Source organism: Spironucleus salmonicida, chromosome 8, assembly GCF_000497125.1.
Source record: "Spironucleus salmonicida strain ATCC 50377 chromosome 8, whole genome shotgun sequence".
Taxonomy (NCBI): domain Eukaryota; phylum Fornicata; order Diplomonadida; family Hexamitidae; genus Spironucleus; species Spironucleus salmonicida.
This window is the reverse complement of record NC_090603.1, coordinates 698,601-711,496: the sequence shown is the minus strand read 5'-3', so window position 1 is coordinate 711,496 and position 12,896 is coordinate 698,601. Positions and strand designations below refer to the sequence as shown.

The window sequence follows — 12,896 nt, the reverse complement described above, 5'->3', positions numbered from 1 at the left end:
ACCGTTCACTTATAACTACTTTCAAGATTAACATCAGAATCCAAAACTAACTATTCATATTTTATTGGTGTTCCATTAGTAACACTTGTACTTATTCTTTGATCGTCATTTTCAATTTTCATAGGGTGTTAAACTTCAGATATTCTCTTTCTAAGCCCTGTTGCAACTAAAATTTTTTCTAAAATAATCCAACCAACAACCCAAGCTACAAAGATAATTAAAAACAAGCTCAATACTAGATAACCACACATTTGATAAAATAGTACAGGTGCTACTTGTAATATTATGCTATAGACATCATGTACTATTATAAAACTAACAAAAAACCATGGCATTACAAGTACTAAAGCAAAGAAAAATACTAATGCTCCATATATACAAAATGTCCCAAACTAAAACCAGAATTTGTTAGATTTAATAAGATATGATTCGATAAAATAAACAATTGTAAATAAACAAAACATAAATATGCAAATAGAAGCTGCAGACATTGGTGGTAACCATATTAAAACCCTGCTATTTTTAAGTGCTGTACGCTTAAATAGTTAAATATCCAACCCAAGTTCCACGATACACATTAAGGCAAAAATCATTAGAATAAAGAAAATATTAAACAAGCAAAATCTAAAATGAGAAGGAAGCTCTTCATATAAACTGAATACTCGAGCTAGATGAGAGCTCCGACGACGATTATATTGCTCCATTTTAAAAATCTATATATTTATTATATATAGCAAATTTTATACTTTGTGTTTATCTAATGTTAGATTAAATAATAAATAAAAGCAATGCACTAGGAAACTAGTACTATAATAATATAATATAACTTAATAATTAATAAGTTATTAAAATATCTTCAATATTTATCCATTGAATTATTATACTTCATCTAATTCGATTGTATCACGCAATACTCACTCTTTATCAACAGATCCTAACGGAACCCTACCAATTACCACATCACACCTAGCATCTTCCATCCAAATTTGCTTAACGGCAGGAAAACCCCCATCATTTTCTAAAATTTATGCCACTTTTTCATTTTGAATTTTAACATATAAACTACGAACTCCATCTGCCTATTCAGAGTAAATTTCATGTATTTTTGCAACATTAGCACCTCCAAGCGGTATAAATTCGACTACTTCGACAAAGTCTTAATATAGAACTGAAGCAGTTACTAAAATTTTTGCACCAGGTAAAAGAAATTTAGAGCAAATTGATTATGTAATAAGCAAATAAAATGTTACATCTTTGGTAATTTCAACATTAACTTGACACATTTAATAATTCTTTGAGATAAGAAAATCTTACAATGAATGAAATATAACTTAGCATACGAACACTGGAAGAGGTTTTGATATAAATGCTTCAGATTTTTTTATAGGAAAAATTTTAAGAACTAAAGGTTTTAATGTGAGTTTAAGAATCTCCGGGTGATGATTGGCTGAATTTTATACATCTGAAATCAGGAATTCATCGAATACAAAATTAGCCTTATTCAAAAGTAGTTGAGAATCAAATTTATTATTAGTGATTTTATTAAATTTTTCAATTGTACTTTAAATGAAGGTCAAAGAAAGAGTTACTGCAGATCGCTTATGAATGAGTGATTATAATTGAGTAAGTAAGGTCATTTGCAAGTAATAAGTTATTTAATATAATAATATAATCGATATATGAAAAAGTTCTGATAAAAATATCAAATCGTTAATGGATAGACAGCTGTACCTATATCATTAATTAAAACATCATCTTCTAGCATGGTATTATCCTTATAAAATATATTCATCATAGCTAGGCTTAATATTTTGTGTATACTTATAAAGCAGTTCTTAACTTTTTCTTCACTGACTGTAATATCATTTTGAATACCAATTAGTATTACCGATCCTGTAAAGGTCCGATATCCATGTACTTATTATAGAAAATCAGTACCTATATTCATTTTATGTAAGGATTAGTTAGAAGTTTGTTTAAATATTTAAAATACTTCATCCATTAGAGAATAAAAGAAAAGATACGTAGATGGATCGAGAACTTAATAATTTGGTGTTCCTTTAACATATTAACCTGTGAACTAAAACTACTATGTTTTTGAAATTACTGCAACTGAAACTGTCATTTATTTGGTTTGTATATCATATTATATTATTATTGTATTTTAATTAAATCATCCACTTCAAATTATAAATGGAACGATGGTTTTAAGCCGCGGGTTCCAATGATATTTAGTTTATTCAAGCCAACCTAGAAAGGTTTACAAAATCTCAGGATTAACTTTTTAATAATAAGACCGCTCTACATATCGCGTCTCAAGCGGGATTTATTGATATTATCAAGATTCTCTACTCTTAAGAAAAAGATATTAAGTCATCGTCAGGAATGACGGCATTACACTATGCAGTATAATCTGGGCAACTTTAAGCAGTTAAACTTCTTCTGGATCTTAAAGACATAAAATCAAATAAAGGAAAACTTCCTATTGAATTAGCAGAAGATAAAGGATTTCTGGAGATAGTCTAGCTTCTTAAAGGAGAGTAGGTCGAAAATAATTAATAAATGCGTGTTGATGAAGAATTACTCAGATTAAATGACTAGTTAAGAATTCAAAACCTTGAAATTACTGAAAAAGCTTAGGCATATGAAAGAGAAAATAAGATTTATAAAGCTATTCTCACTAGTTTAGGTTAGGAGTTTAGAGATTAAAAAGAGGATGATGTTATTGAATTTATTGATTTTGAAGAAGAAGAACGAATTGAATATTTGGAGAGACAGATGTTAGATATGAGGCAAGAATTATAAGGTGTTAAAGATATAGTTGTTAAGCTTTTAATGAGGTTCGATCAGTACTTTTTAAAGTGAGTTTGTTTATTTATACATGGAGACTACCATTCTAATATTTATTAATTTTACTCAATTTGGTTATAATTACCTAATATTATATTACAAACTTGTATTCAGAAAATTAAAATGTATGAAGTCGACATGTACTTCAAGACGTAAAATTTTTCACCACTTCGAGAAACAACTTCACTATAGCTAGTTATGACAGCATATGAGGATGATTTTATTTTATTTTAGGCTCCAACTCAAATTTTTAACGTCGCACGAGATGATATTAAATTAAAATTTAATTATCCAGCACTTTATATTTCAGAAAAAACCAGACTAGAGCTTAAAGTTTAAGATATGATTGATGGTTCCTGTAATTATGTTTTGCGCCAAACAATTTACAAATAGGATTCAGTTTCACTTTAAGGAGATGGGATAATGTCGTCTTCGTTACAAACATTCAAATATAGACTAAATTCTACTTATATTTCAATTCATTATTAGTATTTATAAATATAGTATCTAGAGGTAAAAATGTAAGAACTAAATCTACCTATTACATAAAACTTGTTCAGGAACCTTGCTATTGAAGTTCAGACTGATAACTTTCTGTAACTTTGCACATTAAAATATGACGAAAAGTTGAAAATTTTTAAAAGCATGAGATCATTATTTTTACCATATGAGGAAGATTTTTTGGCCAAAATAGTGCTTCTTTTCAAGTTTAATGATGAAGTTGAGAAACTTACAATTTTCAACATAAATATCAGACCAAGTTTGCTTAATAATGGATAGTGCTTATAATTTAGGTTTGAAACACCGTTTTTTCCAGCACCTTTCCTTAAAACTATAGATTTAATGACTTTTCTTATTGTGTGTGAACTACCTAATATGCTCAAAAATCCCGAAACAGTCGATTTTGCTGTTCAAAGTCTTTATCAATTAAGAGGCATGTTTACATCAGGATTATTAAATGCTTTGTTGAGTGCTAGTTCGTTGTTTTATGATGTAAACAGACCTGAATTTCAGGGTATTCCAACAGGTTTAATTTGTGAAAATGCAAAGAAGCAAGAAGGAAAGCGCTTTAAGGCTCAGTCAAAACTTTTTGAAAGCTTTAGTTATATATAGCATGATGAAGAGTATGTTGAATTAAGTTGTAAAGGAAAACTAAAAATTATTGTTGCAAGTACAGAAAAACTAGAATTACGTAGACGGTTTTATCCTAGTTTAGTGGAATATATGAAGATTTTTAGAGAAGCTAGTATGCTTTGTTTGGTTATAAAAGAATTAGTAGGATATGATGAGCATTTATTCATTTTTGGCGACTAAAACGTTGAAATATAACAAAATTTTCATGTTTACAAGATTGATTCGAGAATAAATAGTGTAGAAATGTTAATTGAAGAATGTACAAGTTAAAAAATAGTATATTATCGTTATAGTGAAATTTTCGATGTTATGGAAACAGCGCCAATAATTTTACATAAATCACTAGAGAAGTTAAAAAATATTCATAACATTTTGTTGTAAATTACATAATATGTTAGCATTATAGAGAACGATTAAGCTATTGCTTAAATACCACTAGTATTAAGTAACTACGCAGAACTATTACAATAATCACTTTCTTCTGCTGAAGATTTTGATCTAGTTATTGATTTTCCTATTTAAAATGACGAAAAATAAATAATTTTTACTATAAATGCTAGAGATGATGTCTTTTATGCGCTAGGAAGTAAGGAAAAACATATTAAGCATCTTCATGATCGTGAATAAGAACTAAAAAATGTTGAATTAATGCTAAAAGAGAAGACTTTTCAGTTCAAAAATAAAACAAAAATGCTTACAAATGCGTTTGCTGATGTCTCAGTTATAGAAAAACGTGAAATACCAGAACCAGAAATTGCAAAATTTTAATCATGCAAAGACTTTATTTAAGCAAATTTTATGGGATAAGAGGAACCGGAGATGAAGAAACGAGATACAATATCGAATCAAAAAAGTAGAGTTATGACTATTGTAAAGACTTCAAGCCCCAGAAAGGGTGTTTTTATTCCAGGAAAACTGTTTTACAAGCCAAAGGATGTGTATAATACATAAATTTTACCAAAAATTGGAAGTTAGCGTACTGGTTAGCGTTCTAGCAGTACCGTTGGCATTGCAGAACGGTTAAGTGCACGTGGTTACACTATTAAGTGAATTTGTATGATCTAATAAATCTGACTATTATATTACTGTCAATACAAGTCTAGTATACTGGATTTATTTATTAGCATATTTAGGTTCATAATTTATAGCCTGCTATTTTTCTCATAAATGTTTAGACATTATAACTAATAGATTGACATATTTTCAGTATTAGTGATAAAACTAAAGTTAAAATTGCAATTTACTAAACTCTTCACTATTTCATTGAATTTACCAATATTTTCCAGACTTTTAACATTTTCTTAACGTTCCATTCATTAATAACGATGCACTAGCAGCTAACTTTGGTAGCTTTTAGTTATTATGAGTTGCAGAACAGAATTGTGGGCTTAATAGTCTCAAAGTATCAACTTTCTAATTGTTTGTAATTATTTTGTAATTTTATTTTCTTTTGCTGAAATCAATATATGGAAGCTTAATAGGATCGTAATTTGGATCTTTTAAATGATCATAATTTTTAGATGCTAAATCTAGCTCATTTATCATATCAATCTTTTCATTTCTAGATACGGTTGACCCAATAGGTTATTGTAAATAGTAAGCTCTTGAGAACTTATCATGAGGATCATATGTCTTCAGAGTATTGTCAAGAAAAAGCGGTTTCTATTTTAATTTTGAAATTGCCTCCTCGTATGTGTTGGTTAATTATGTTTATTAGATTGAATTGAACTAAGTGAAGTGCATTTTATTATCTGATTGAAAATATGTTCTGGATGGGCAGTACTGGCGTTCCCGAGCTCTGAGCTTTGCTAGTATCTCACGATTAATATTGTCATTCATTCTGACTCAGATTGTTAATACTTATTTTAGTATAGTGTTAGATTATTTAATTTTTCAGTTTTCGTTTTTAACAAGAAATACTATAATTATAATTTACATATTAATATAGTTTTTAAGTTTTAAGTTTTAAGTATGTATTGATAACTATTAAAATTATAATAAAATGAATGAAAGTATATAAAATTGGCGAGCATTTTACATTATGTCAGCTTTAGTCAAGTATAATTGACGGTGATGTATACAATATGTGCACATAAAATAATAGTTACTTATAAAGTTATATTAATAATAATATTAATTAATACGTTAAACTCAGGTATATTAGTGGACTAACTATTATTAATAATTTATTAATATTAAAATATTTTTATTGCAGATGTTAATATCATATATGGAGTAGCTAAAATGGATAAAATATAATCATTTGGTTATCATTTTCACAATTTGGTCTTATTCATACGTTTTCACTCGTTTTTTACGTTTTTTCACATTAATATCTTTACTATTCTAGTCAGTTTAAACGATTAAATCTTCCTATTTTATTTCTATCTTGATATTCTTTAAATACTTTCGATCACTGCTTGGTGACTAAAGATTACTAGAACTTGGAGATATCAAAAATGGATTAGATAATGGCGATTATTATACTTTTTACTAGCTCTAAGTAGTTAAACAATTATCCATCATTGGTGACAATTTGTCATCAATAATTAGTTCATTTTAAGAAACTGGAAACTTAGTTGCAACTACAAAAATTTCATCAGATGATTCAATATATTAACTTGGTTTAGATAAAAATAATGACATTGCATCTGATTAATATTATTATATTTGGTATAATGAAAGCAATTTTGGTTAAGCTTAAACAGTATCCTATAAGGATTCTAAGCAAACTATCTCTTCTGGACCTAATTATTAAAGTTTATACAAAATATTTTCCTATTGAATTAACATATCTTAATCAAACTAAGTATCTTCAATACAATTTTTTAATAGTTAAATAGATTTTTAGAGAGTATCTTTAAATTTATCTTAAAAATCATTTTATTATATTTCTTAATTAAATGTTATAATAAGATGTAAAATTTCCTTTTATATAGAAATTATGATATCACAAGCATAATATTTAAACCTATCATTTAAAATACATTTAACTACTTCAGACAACGAATATTCTGTATTTTTGATACCTCTATTACAAAAATATTAACAAATCATCCTACTAGCAGTTAACATCACAAAACTAGCATTTTAAATTACTTCTGTCTCGAATGAATCAAAAAACTACGTAAAATTAGCTTAACAAACGACTTAAGTACTTTGTCCCTAAAAATTACTAGGTCCAGTTCTGTTAACAGCGCATAATTCAATATATGGCTAAAACTAAATAATCTGTATAATGATACCACATACATTCTCTTAAACTTATTTACTTTACTTTACCAATTAATAAAGTTCCTATATAACTAAATTGGGCTTATAGCTAGAGAATTCTAGTTATAATTTTATATAAGTTTCGAGAAGCCAGGTAAAATCTGTAATATTTTAATAGTTGTTTACACTACAAACATGTAAACAAGTTTTTATAGCCTAATTTTTAAAGCAAAATATTTCTTATAAACTTCCGGAAGTCGACTGTGATATACTATATAATATCTTATTCACAATATTTACTACATTTTCTCGTGAAGCTAAACTACCTATTACTTCTAAAACACTCATTTTCATATTAAAATCATTATTTTCCAATTACAAAACTACATTTTCTACTAATTATGATACTTAAAACCCGATACCATTTTACTATTTTTATAATAATGCTATGTTTCTAATAGATAAAATTTTAATATTTTCATCAGTGTATCCAGACTAATGAAGTATATATTAAGACATTTTTCTCAATCCAAGTTTAAACATATCCTAATCGTAGTTACTATCAGCAATAAACTTTACAACTTCCACTATTAATGTAAAACTTTATGATTTTTATAGAATATCAACTATATCCTATCTAATTTTAACCTCAATTCGCTTATCCCATCTATTAATTATTTTCATAAACTTAATACATTCTACTAAGTCCCATGGATTCTATGATTGCTTAAAAAAGTTATAAATTGCAGGTAACAAGGATATAGCAGTAGCATCATATTTTGATACTTCAGCTGCAACTTTTGTAAATATCAACCCTTATACACTGATGAAACTTATATTTTTACCTAAATACTATATAAATTGAACCTATTTTTAGTGAAAAATTGATTATTTTAGTAGACCTGGGAGCAAAAATTTTGTTGGCTTCAAATTGAATAACTGTGATAATATCCCCTCAGATATAGAATTACTTAAAATAGTAGCTGCAAGTCTCTAAATTTTAGGCTCAGTAGACGATAAATCATTTTTAATAGTATTAGAGGCTAATAATGCTGCACTCTCAAGACCGAACGTGAAGTTGGCGGTTAAGTATCCTAACTTTTTAAGACTAAAATTAGAACGTCCAATAAGTTATATTGAAGAGAATGCAAATGGCTTTAAATCATTAAAAAGTTGATAGATAAAAATAAGTTTTTAAACCGCAATTTATGCAACTTTAACATCAGTCGAACTAAGTTCCAAAATAATATCTTTTAGTTGTATCGTGATTAGTTCATCTTATTTCGTAGATGCAAAAAGTTAACCAATAAAATGTTATAACGATTTCATTTTTATTTAAAAAAATATTTTACCATAATACATATACAATATTTATATAATTTGACCTGAGGCTTTCAATGTTTAACAAAGTCCATTCGTATTAATATAAGAAAAAATTACTTACAAGACTAAATTATTGATAAAACATTATCATATATCAGCTAAAATCATTTTGATCATTATGTAGAACCTCATATTATAGAAAATAAAAATTACTTTATTAAAAAATATTTTACAAATGGCGTAATATAGTAAAAATTTGTATATATTATTTCCTTAAGATGAATTTTTTATATTATTTTTTATACTGGGTAAAATATATTAAGTATTCTCCGTTTTTTAAGAGTTGTTTTCTATATTGATTTCTTAAATATGAACTAAAACACTATGGAAAGACATGGACTTGTTTTTATATTATCAAGTAAGCAATTATCTCACAAAATCAATCATACCAGACACCGTCACATATTAATTACTAAATAATTATCTCATACTTTTTGTTTTAATTAATTTTTCTTAGGAATTTTGATTTGATAAGTTATTTCTCAATTTTCTAATGTTCTACTAGCTTGATTAGTTCAGTTCTCCTTCACCTAATTAGTATTTCTCACTTAACATTGCAACCTTCGGCACCTTCTCGCATAACGTCACAAATTATTCGAAATCTCATTCCTCCTAGTTTAACTCCTCCAAAAAACCTAGTAACGACAATGCAAATTCCATTTATTTACATTTTATGTAGCAAAAAAGCCATTTTCTCTCCAGCCCCACTTTCTCCATCTTCATCATAATCAGTATCACCATTAACTTTCCAAACTGCCATATTATGTGTCGCATCGTAGCATTCTGGAAGGTTCGAGATAAACCTTGCGAATGTCAGAGCTTCATCATTGGTAGAGACCAGTTTTGATGATGCAAAAAATGTAGACTTTTGGACTTTTCTGGTTAACGACCTATAAAAAACTGGATGAGTGTTTACAGACGTAGTTGCAGGTATATATTCCACTTGGTCTTTTTTATTCTATTAAGGTTATGATATCATAATTTGCTCGATTTCAGCAACTAAATCCAGGAGTAAAGTGGGTAGATATTAATCTAGCTAATTTTGGTATTATATCATAAGAGTCTAGGTAGCCAGCTTAGGAATAATATTAGACTAAATATCTATATTCGATAGCGAACATACAACAACTGTTTAATGTTAATAAGATGTAATTTTTAGCTAAAGTTCATCTGAACTATACCCATGTATATAATACTGTGGAATAAGCGTCTGAACCATTTCTCGTATTTCATCCATTCCACAAAACCTTACTTGTATCAATTATTATGAATTAATAAATATTATTAAAAAATGAAAACGACAAAAAAAGGTCAAGCCTCAAACTGACTGTTCAGCATCCCTAAATCCTCGAGATCCTGCGGAGTCTACTTTGCTTTCAGGAAATTCTTGAGTTTGTATAACAAAATTTCACCGTAGAACACTAAAACTATCAGTGCGCAACCCACCAACATACCAATCAGCGGCACACAGATGAATGAGTAAATTGCGTAGTCCCATTCAGTGTCGAATTTTACTGTGAAATTTGGCAGGTCGCAGTTTCTCTCCTGACACAAAAATGCATCGTGCCACATGCGATTCTGGGCTGAAATCGCGTTCCTGACAGCCAGAATACGCTTCCCGGTATGCAGATTGTCCTTCGAGATGTCTTTGGACTTCAAATTTGTAAAGGATTCAGAGCTGTTGTATACCCTGCAGGTGATAGATTCTGAGAATTCCTACCTCTTAGAGTAGTCGTAGAAGTAGCTCCGCGTAATTTTGCCTCCAACACGAACTTCAATCACGCGGTGTGTTAGGCTTATTGGAGTTGGAACTCTGTTTGTGACCAAAGGCTTTTTCAGATACGCAGTTAGCTGTTTTTGGATTTACAGCATGTATGAGTTGATGTCGGTGAAGCTGTTGTAGGTTCTGTTTAGGTTGAAAATTGCATTCAGTGCTTCGTTTTCTCCTAAATATGCGGTTGTAGCGCTAGTGCCAAAATACTCATCATTGAACGTTTTCGATGCACATTCGTAGTCCCAGCCGTCGTAGTCTGCGGGGTTAATCGCCCATCTAGGGCCATGATCACCAGTTATAATGATGATGGTGTTACTAAAGTTTACTTTCAAAAAGTTTACTAAAGTTCCTAACTGCTGGTCAAAATAGTTAGCCATTCTAACATAATCATGTTCAATTGACTTGTTGTAAAACTATTTTTGGTCATATCCATTCCAGTACTGGTGCGTATCAATTGTGAACCAATTCGCAAAAAATGGTTATGATATATTGTTAATTTAGCGTTAAAATTATTCTTAAGTGATTCTGTCTGCAACCCATGAGTTGTTAGTAAAATTTTTAAATCCAAGCGCTTCAGTAGGTTTATAATACTACACATTCTCAAAATCTCCATTATATAATATATTTTGCTTTCCATCAAATTCTGGTGGTGCTGACGATGTATATGCAGTTGAATAACCTAAATTCTTAAAGAATTTAGCTAAAGTTAAATGTTCTTATCTTCTCTATTGTGTCATTCCTATTCCGTATCTTAGTGGAACATTTCCTGTTTATATTCCAAACCAGCCAAGGATGGTTGGAAATCCTAAAGAATTGACTCCAATATTTGTTGAACCTAATTAATTTATCAGTGATAAATTTGGTAGGTAATCATCATTAAATGCAGAACCTTCTTATTCAACAACAAATTTTTGATCTTTTAATAATAATGGATTTGAAGAAAATGATTCTACCATTACTAATACTATGTTCGGTATATCTTTCTCTGAAATTGGTTCTGATTATATAGGCTATTCGTCACAATTATTGAATTTACAATATGTATCTTTAGTGCCAACAATATAAGGAAATTAAATAATATCCCTGTTGTCAATATAGTAAATATCTTCTTAAAGATTTATTATATCTCTTTCTTCTCTAATAAAATTTTAGAGTATTTCTTCTTTCATTGTATAAGTTGTAAGGCTTTTCCATAAACACCAGATACCTGCAGCAGCTTCAAATACTTTTGATTCTTAGCCTGTATTACATAATAAAGATAAAAATAACAATATATCTGCAACAGATAAAAGTGATACAACTATCAAACATTGTTTTTAAACTTTTGTCAATTTCATATCTTAGCTTGTAAATTAAGGTGTTTTAAAACTTCTATAAACAGCTTTTCTAGAAAAAATACATAGTAAAATTATTAATATTATGCTTACAAACAGATTTGTACCGCAAATAATTACTGATATAGAATTTGTCTTAAACACATCCAAAACTACACTAGCTGCCCCTTAATTTACCTTTCCTAACAGATCGATAGACGATGTAATTGTTTATGGATAATTGATAACTTTATTATCAGAGAATAATGAAACTGTGTGCATATATGTCCTAAAATAATTGAATGCTGGGATTTAAAAATTAGAAGTTGCATTGAGAATATCTAGTTCATTGTATATAGCATTTACAAAAAGATATCCAATAAAAAATGACAGATACACTGCAGAAGGCATTCTAATCTTTTTATTAGCTAGGGTTAGTAATTCGTATATCCATAAATAAAATATACAGTCAAGAACCAGCAAAAGAATAGATAATGGGCACAATGCATTATTTCCAATATTGAAATGGTTGCCTTATTCAACAAGGAAGTATTTAGTCACGCAAATTACTACATTAAATTGGAAGTAAATCCCAAACACAAAGTAGAATTTTTTCATTTCAAAAATAATATTATTATTAGCTCTAACAATAATATAATAACTGAACAGCTAAAATTAAATATTAAAACTGTAATATATTAGGTAAATACTTAGGATAATTATATAATTATACTTAATACTAAAATTATATTCTGTATTAATTATTTTATGTTTTCAGTAGTTTTTGTGTTAAAACTAATTTAAATGACGTATTTACGTTATTATGTATTAAAATAATTGACAGTAGATACTTATAGAATAGTCTTAGCTGATATATTCTGATTTTTGTTTTTATTTCAATTCCTGATAATATCCAGATTAAAATCAAATTGTAAGCGAATATTGATCGTAACTAACATCACTGGTGTATTTTTGAAAAAATCTAAAACTATCATAAATTAATTATTGAATTTTAACATACTAGAACTATTTATCCTATTACCAACATTTAGAAAATCATACCAAACAGTATTATCATATTTAACTCTTATTTAATACTCTACTTTTAAATACACTGACTGTTCTAACATAATTTGTATTTACTGTACACAGTCTCATAATATTAATACATTACTTTCCCAAATACCATAATTTTAAGAATAACTATCACACGCTTACCCATACTTAAT

General features: G+C 28.2%; 9 protein-coding genes across 9 annotated transcripts; 2 read left to right on the top strand and 7 right to left on the bottom strand. All coding sequences in view use genetic code 6, as the record gives it.

Moving 5' to 3' along the window:
- Window positions 1–5: 5 nt before the first annotated feature.
- SS50377_28121 (Transmembrane domain-containing protein) lies at window positions 6–704 on the bottom strand (the record flags this gene model as incomplete). The annotated part of the gene is made up of 1 exon (XM_067911897.1): window positions 6–704. The coding sequence occupies one exon, from the start codon at window positions 702–704 to the stop codon at window positions 6–8; it is 699 nt and encodes a 232-aa protein (XP_067760919.1).
- A 210-nt stretch (window positions 705–914) lies between these two features.
- Window positions 915–1,637, bottom strand: SS50377_28120 (uncharacterized protein; the record flags this gene model as incomplete). The annotated part of the gene is made up of 1 exon (XM_067911896.1): window positions 915–1,637. One exon carries the CDS (start codon window positions 1,635–1,637, stop codon window positions 915–917), a length of 723 nt encoding a protein of 240 aa, XP_067760918.1.
- Window positions 1,638–1,702: 65 nt separating this feature from the next.
- On the bottom strand, window positions 1,703–2,125 carry SS50377_28119 (Sedlin N-terminal conserved region-containing protein; the record flags this gene model as incomplete). The annotated part of the gene is made up of 1 exon (XM_067911895.1): window positions 1,703–2,125. The coding sequence occupies one exon, from the start codon at window positions 2,123–2,125 to the stop codon at window positions 1,703–1,705; it is 423 nt and encodes a 140-aa protein (XP_067760917.1).
- A 68-nt stretch (window positions 2,126–2,193) lies between these two features.
- Window positions 2,194–2,865, top strand: SS50377_28118 (Ankyrin repeat-containing protein; the record flags this gene model as incomplete). The annotated part of the gene is made up of 1 exon (XM_067911894.1): window positions 2,194–2,865. One exon carries the CDS (start codon window positions 2,194–2,196, stop codon window positions 2,863–2,865), a length of 672 nt encoding a protein of 223 aa, XP_067760916.1.
- Window positions 2,866–2,973: 108 nt separating this feature from the next.
- On the top strand, window positions 2,974–5,034 carry SS50377_28117 (uncharacterized protein; the record flags this gene model as incomplete). The annotated part of the gene is made up of 1 exon (XM_067911893.1): window positions 2,974–5,034. One exon carries the CDS (start codon window positions 2,974–2,976, stop codon window positions 5,032–5,034), a length of 2,061 nt encoding a protein of 686 aa, XP_067760915.1.
- Window positions 5,035–5,244: 210 nt separating this feature from the next.
- Window positions 5,245–5,823, bottom strand: SS50377_28116 (uncharacterized protein; the record flags this gene model as incomplete). The annotated part of the gene is made up of 1 exon (XM_067911892.1): window positions 5,245–5,823. The coding sequence occupies one exon, from the start codon at window positions 5,821–5,823 to the stop codon at window positions 5,245–5,247; it is 579 nt and encodes a 192-aa protein (XP_067760914.1).
- A 420-nt stretch (window positions 5,824–6,243) lies between these two features.
- SS50377_28115 (uncharacterized protein) lies at window positions 6,244–8,526 on the bottom strand (the record flags this gene model as incomplete). The annotated part of the gene is made up of 1 exon (XM_067911891.1): window positions 6,244–8,526. The coding sequence occupies one exon, from the start codon at window positions 8,524–8,526 to the stop codon at window positions 6,244–6,246; it is 2,283 nt and encodes a 760-aa protein (XP_067760913.1).
- Window positions 8,527–9,124: 598 nt separating this feature from the next.
- On the bottom strand, window positions 9,125–9,817 carry SS50377_28114 (Impact-like protein; the record flags this gene model as incomplete). Its single annotated transcript, XM_067911890.1, has 1 exon — window positions 9,125–9,817. One exon carries the CDS (start codon window positions 9,815–9,817, stop codon window positions 9,125–9,127), a length of 693 nt encoding a protein of 230 aa, XP_067760912.1.
- Window positions 9,818–9,891: 74 nt separating this feature from the next.
- SS50377_28113 (Sulfatase) lies at window positions 9,892–12,285 on the bottom strand (the record flags this gene model as incomplete). The annotated part of the gene is made up of 1 exon (XM_067911889.1): window positions 9,892–12,285. One exon carries the CDS (start codon window positions 12,283–12,285, stop codon window positions 9,892–9,894), a length of 2,394 nt encoding a protein of 797 aa, XP_067760911.1.
- Window positions 12,286–12,896: the final 611 nt, after the last annotated feature.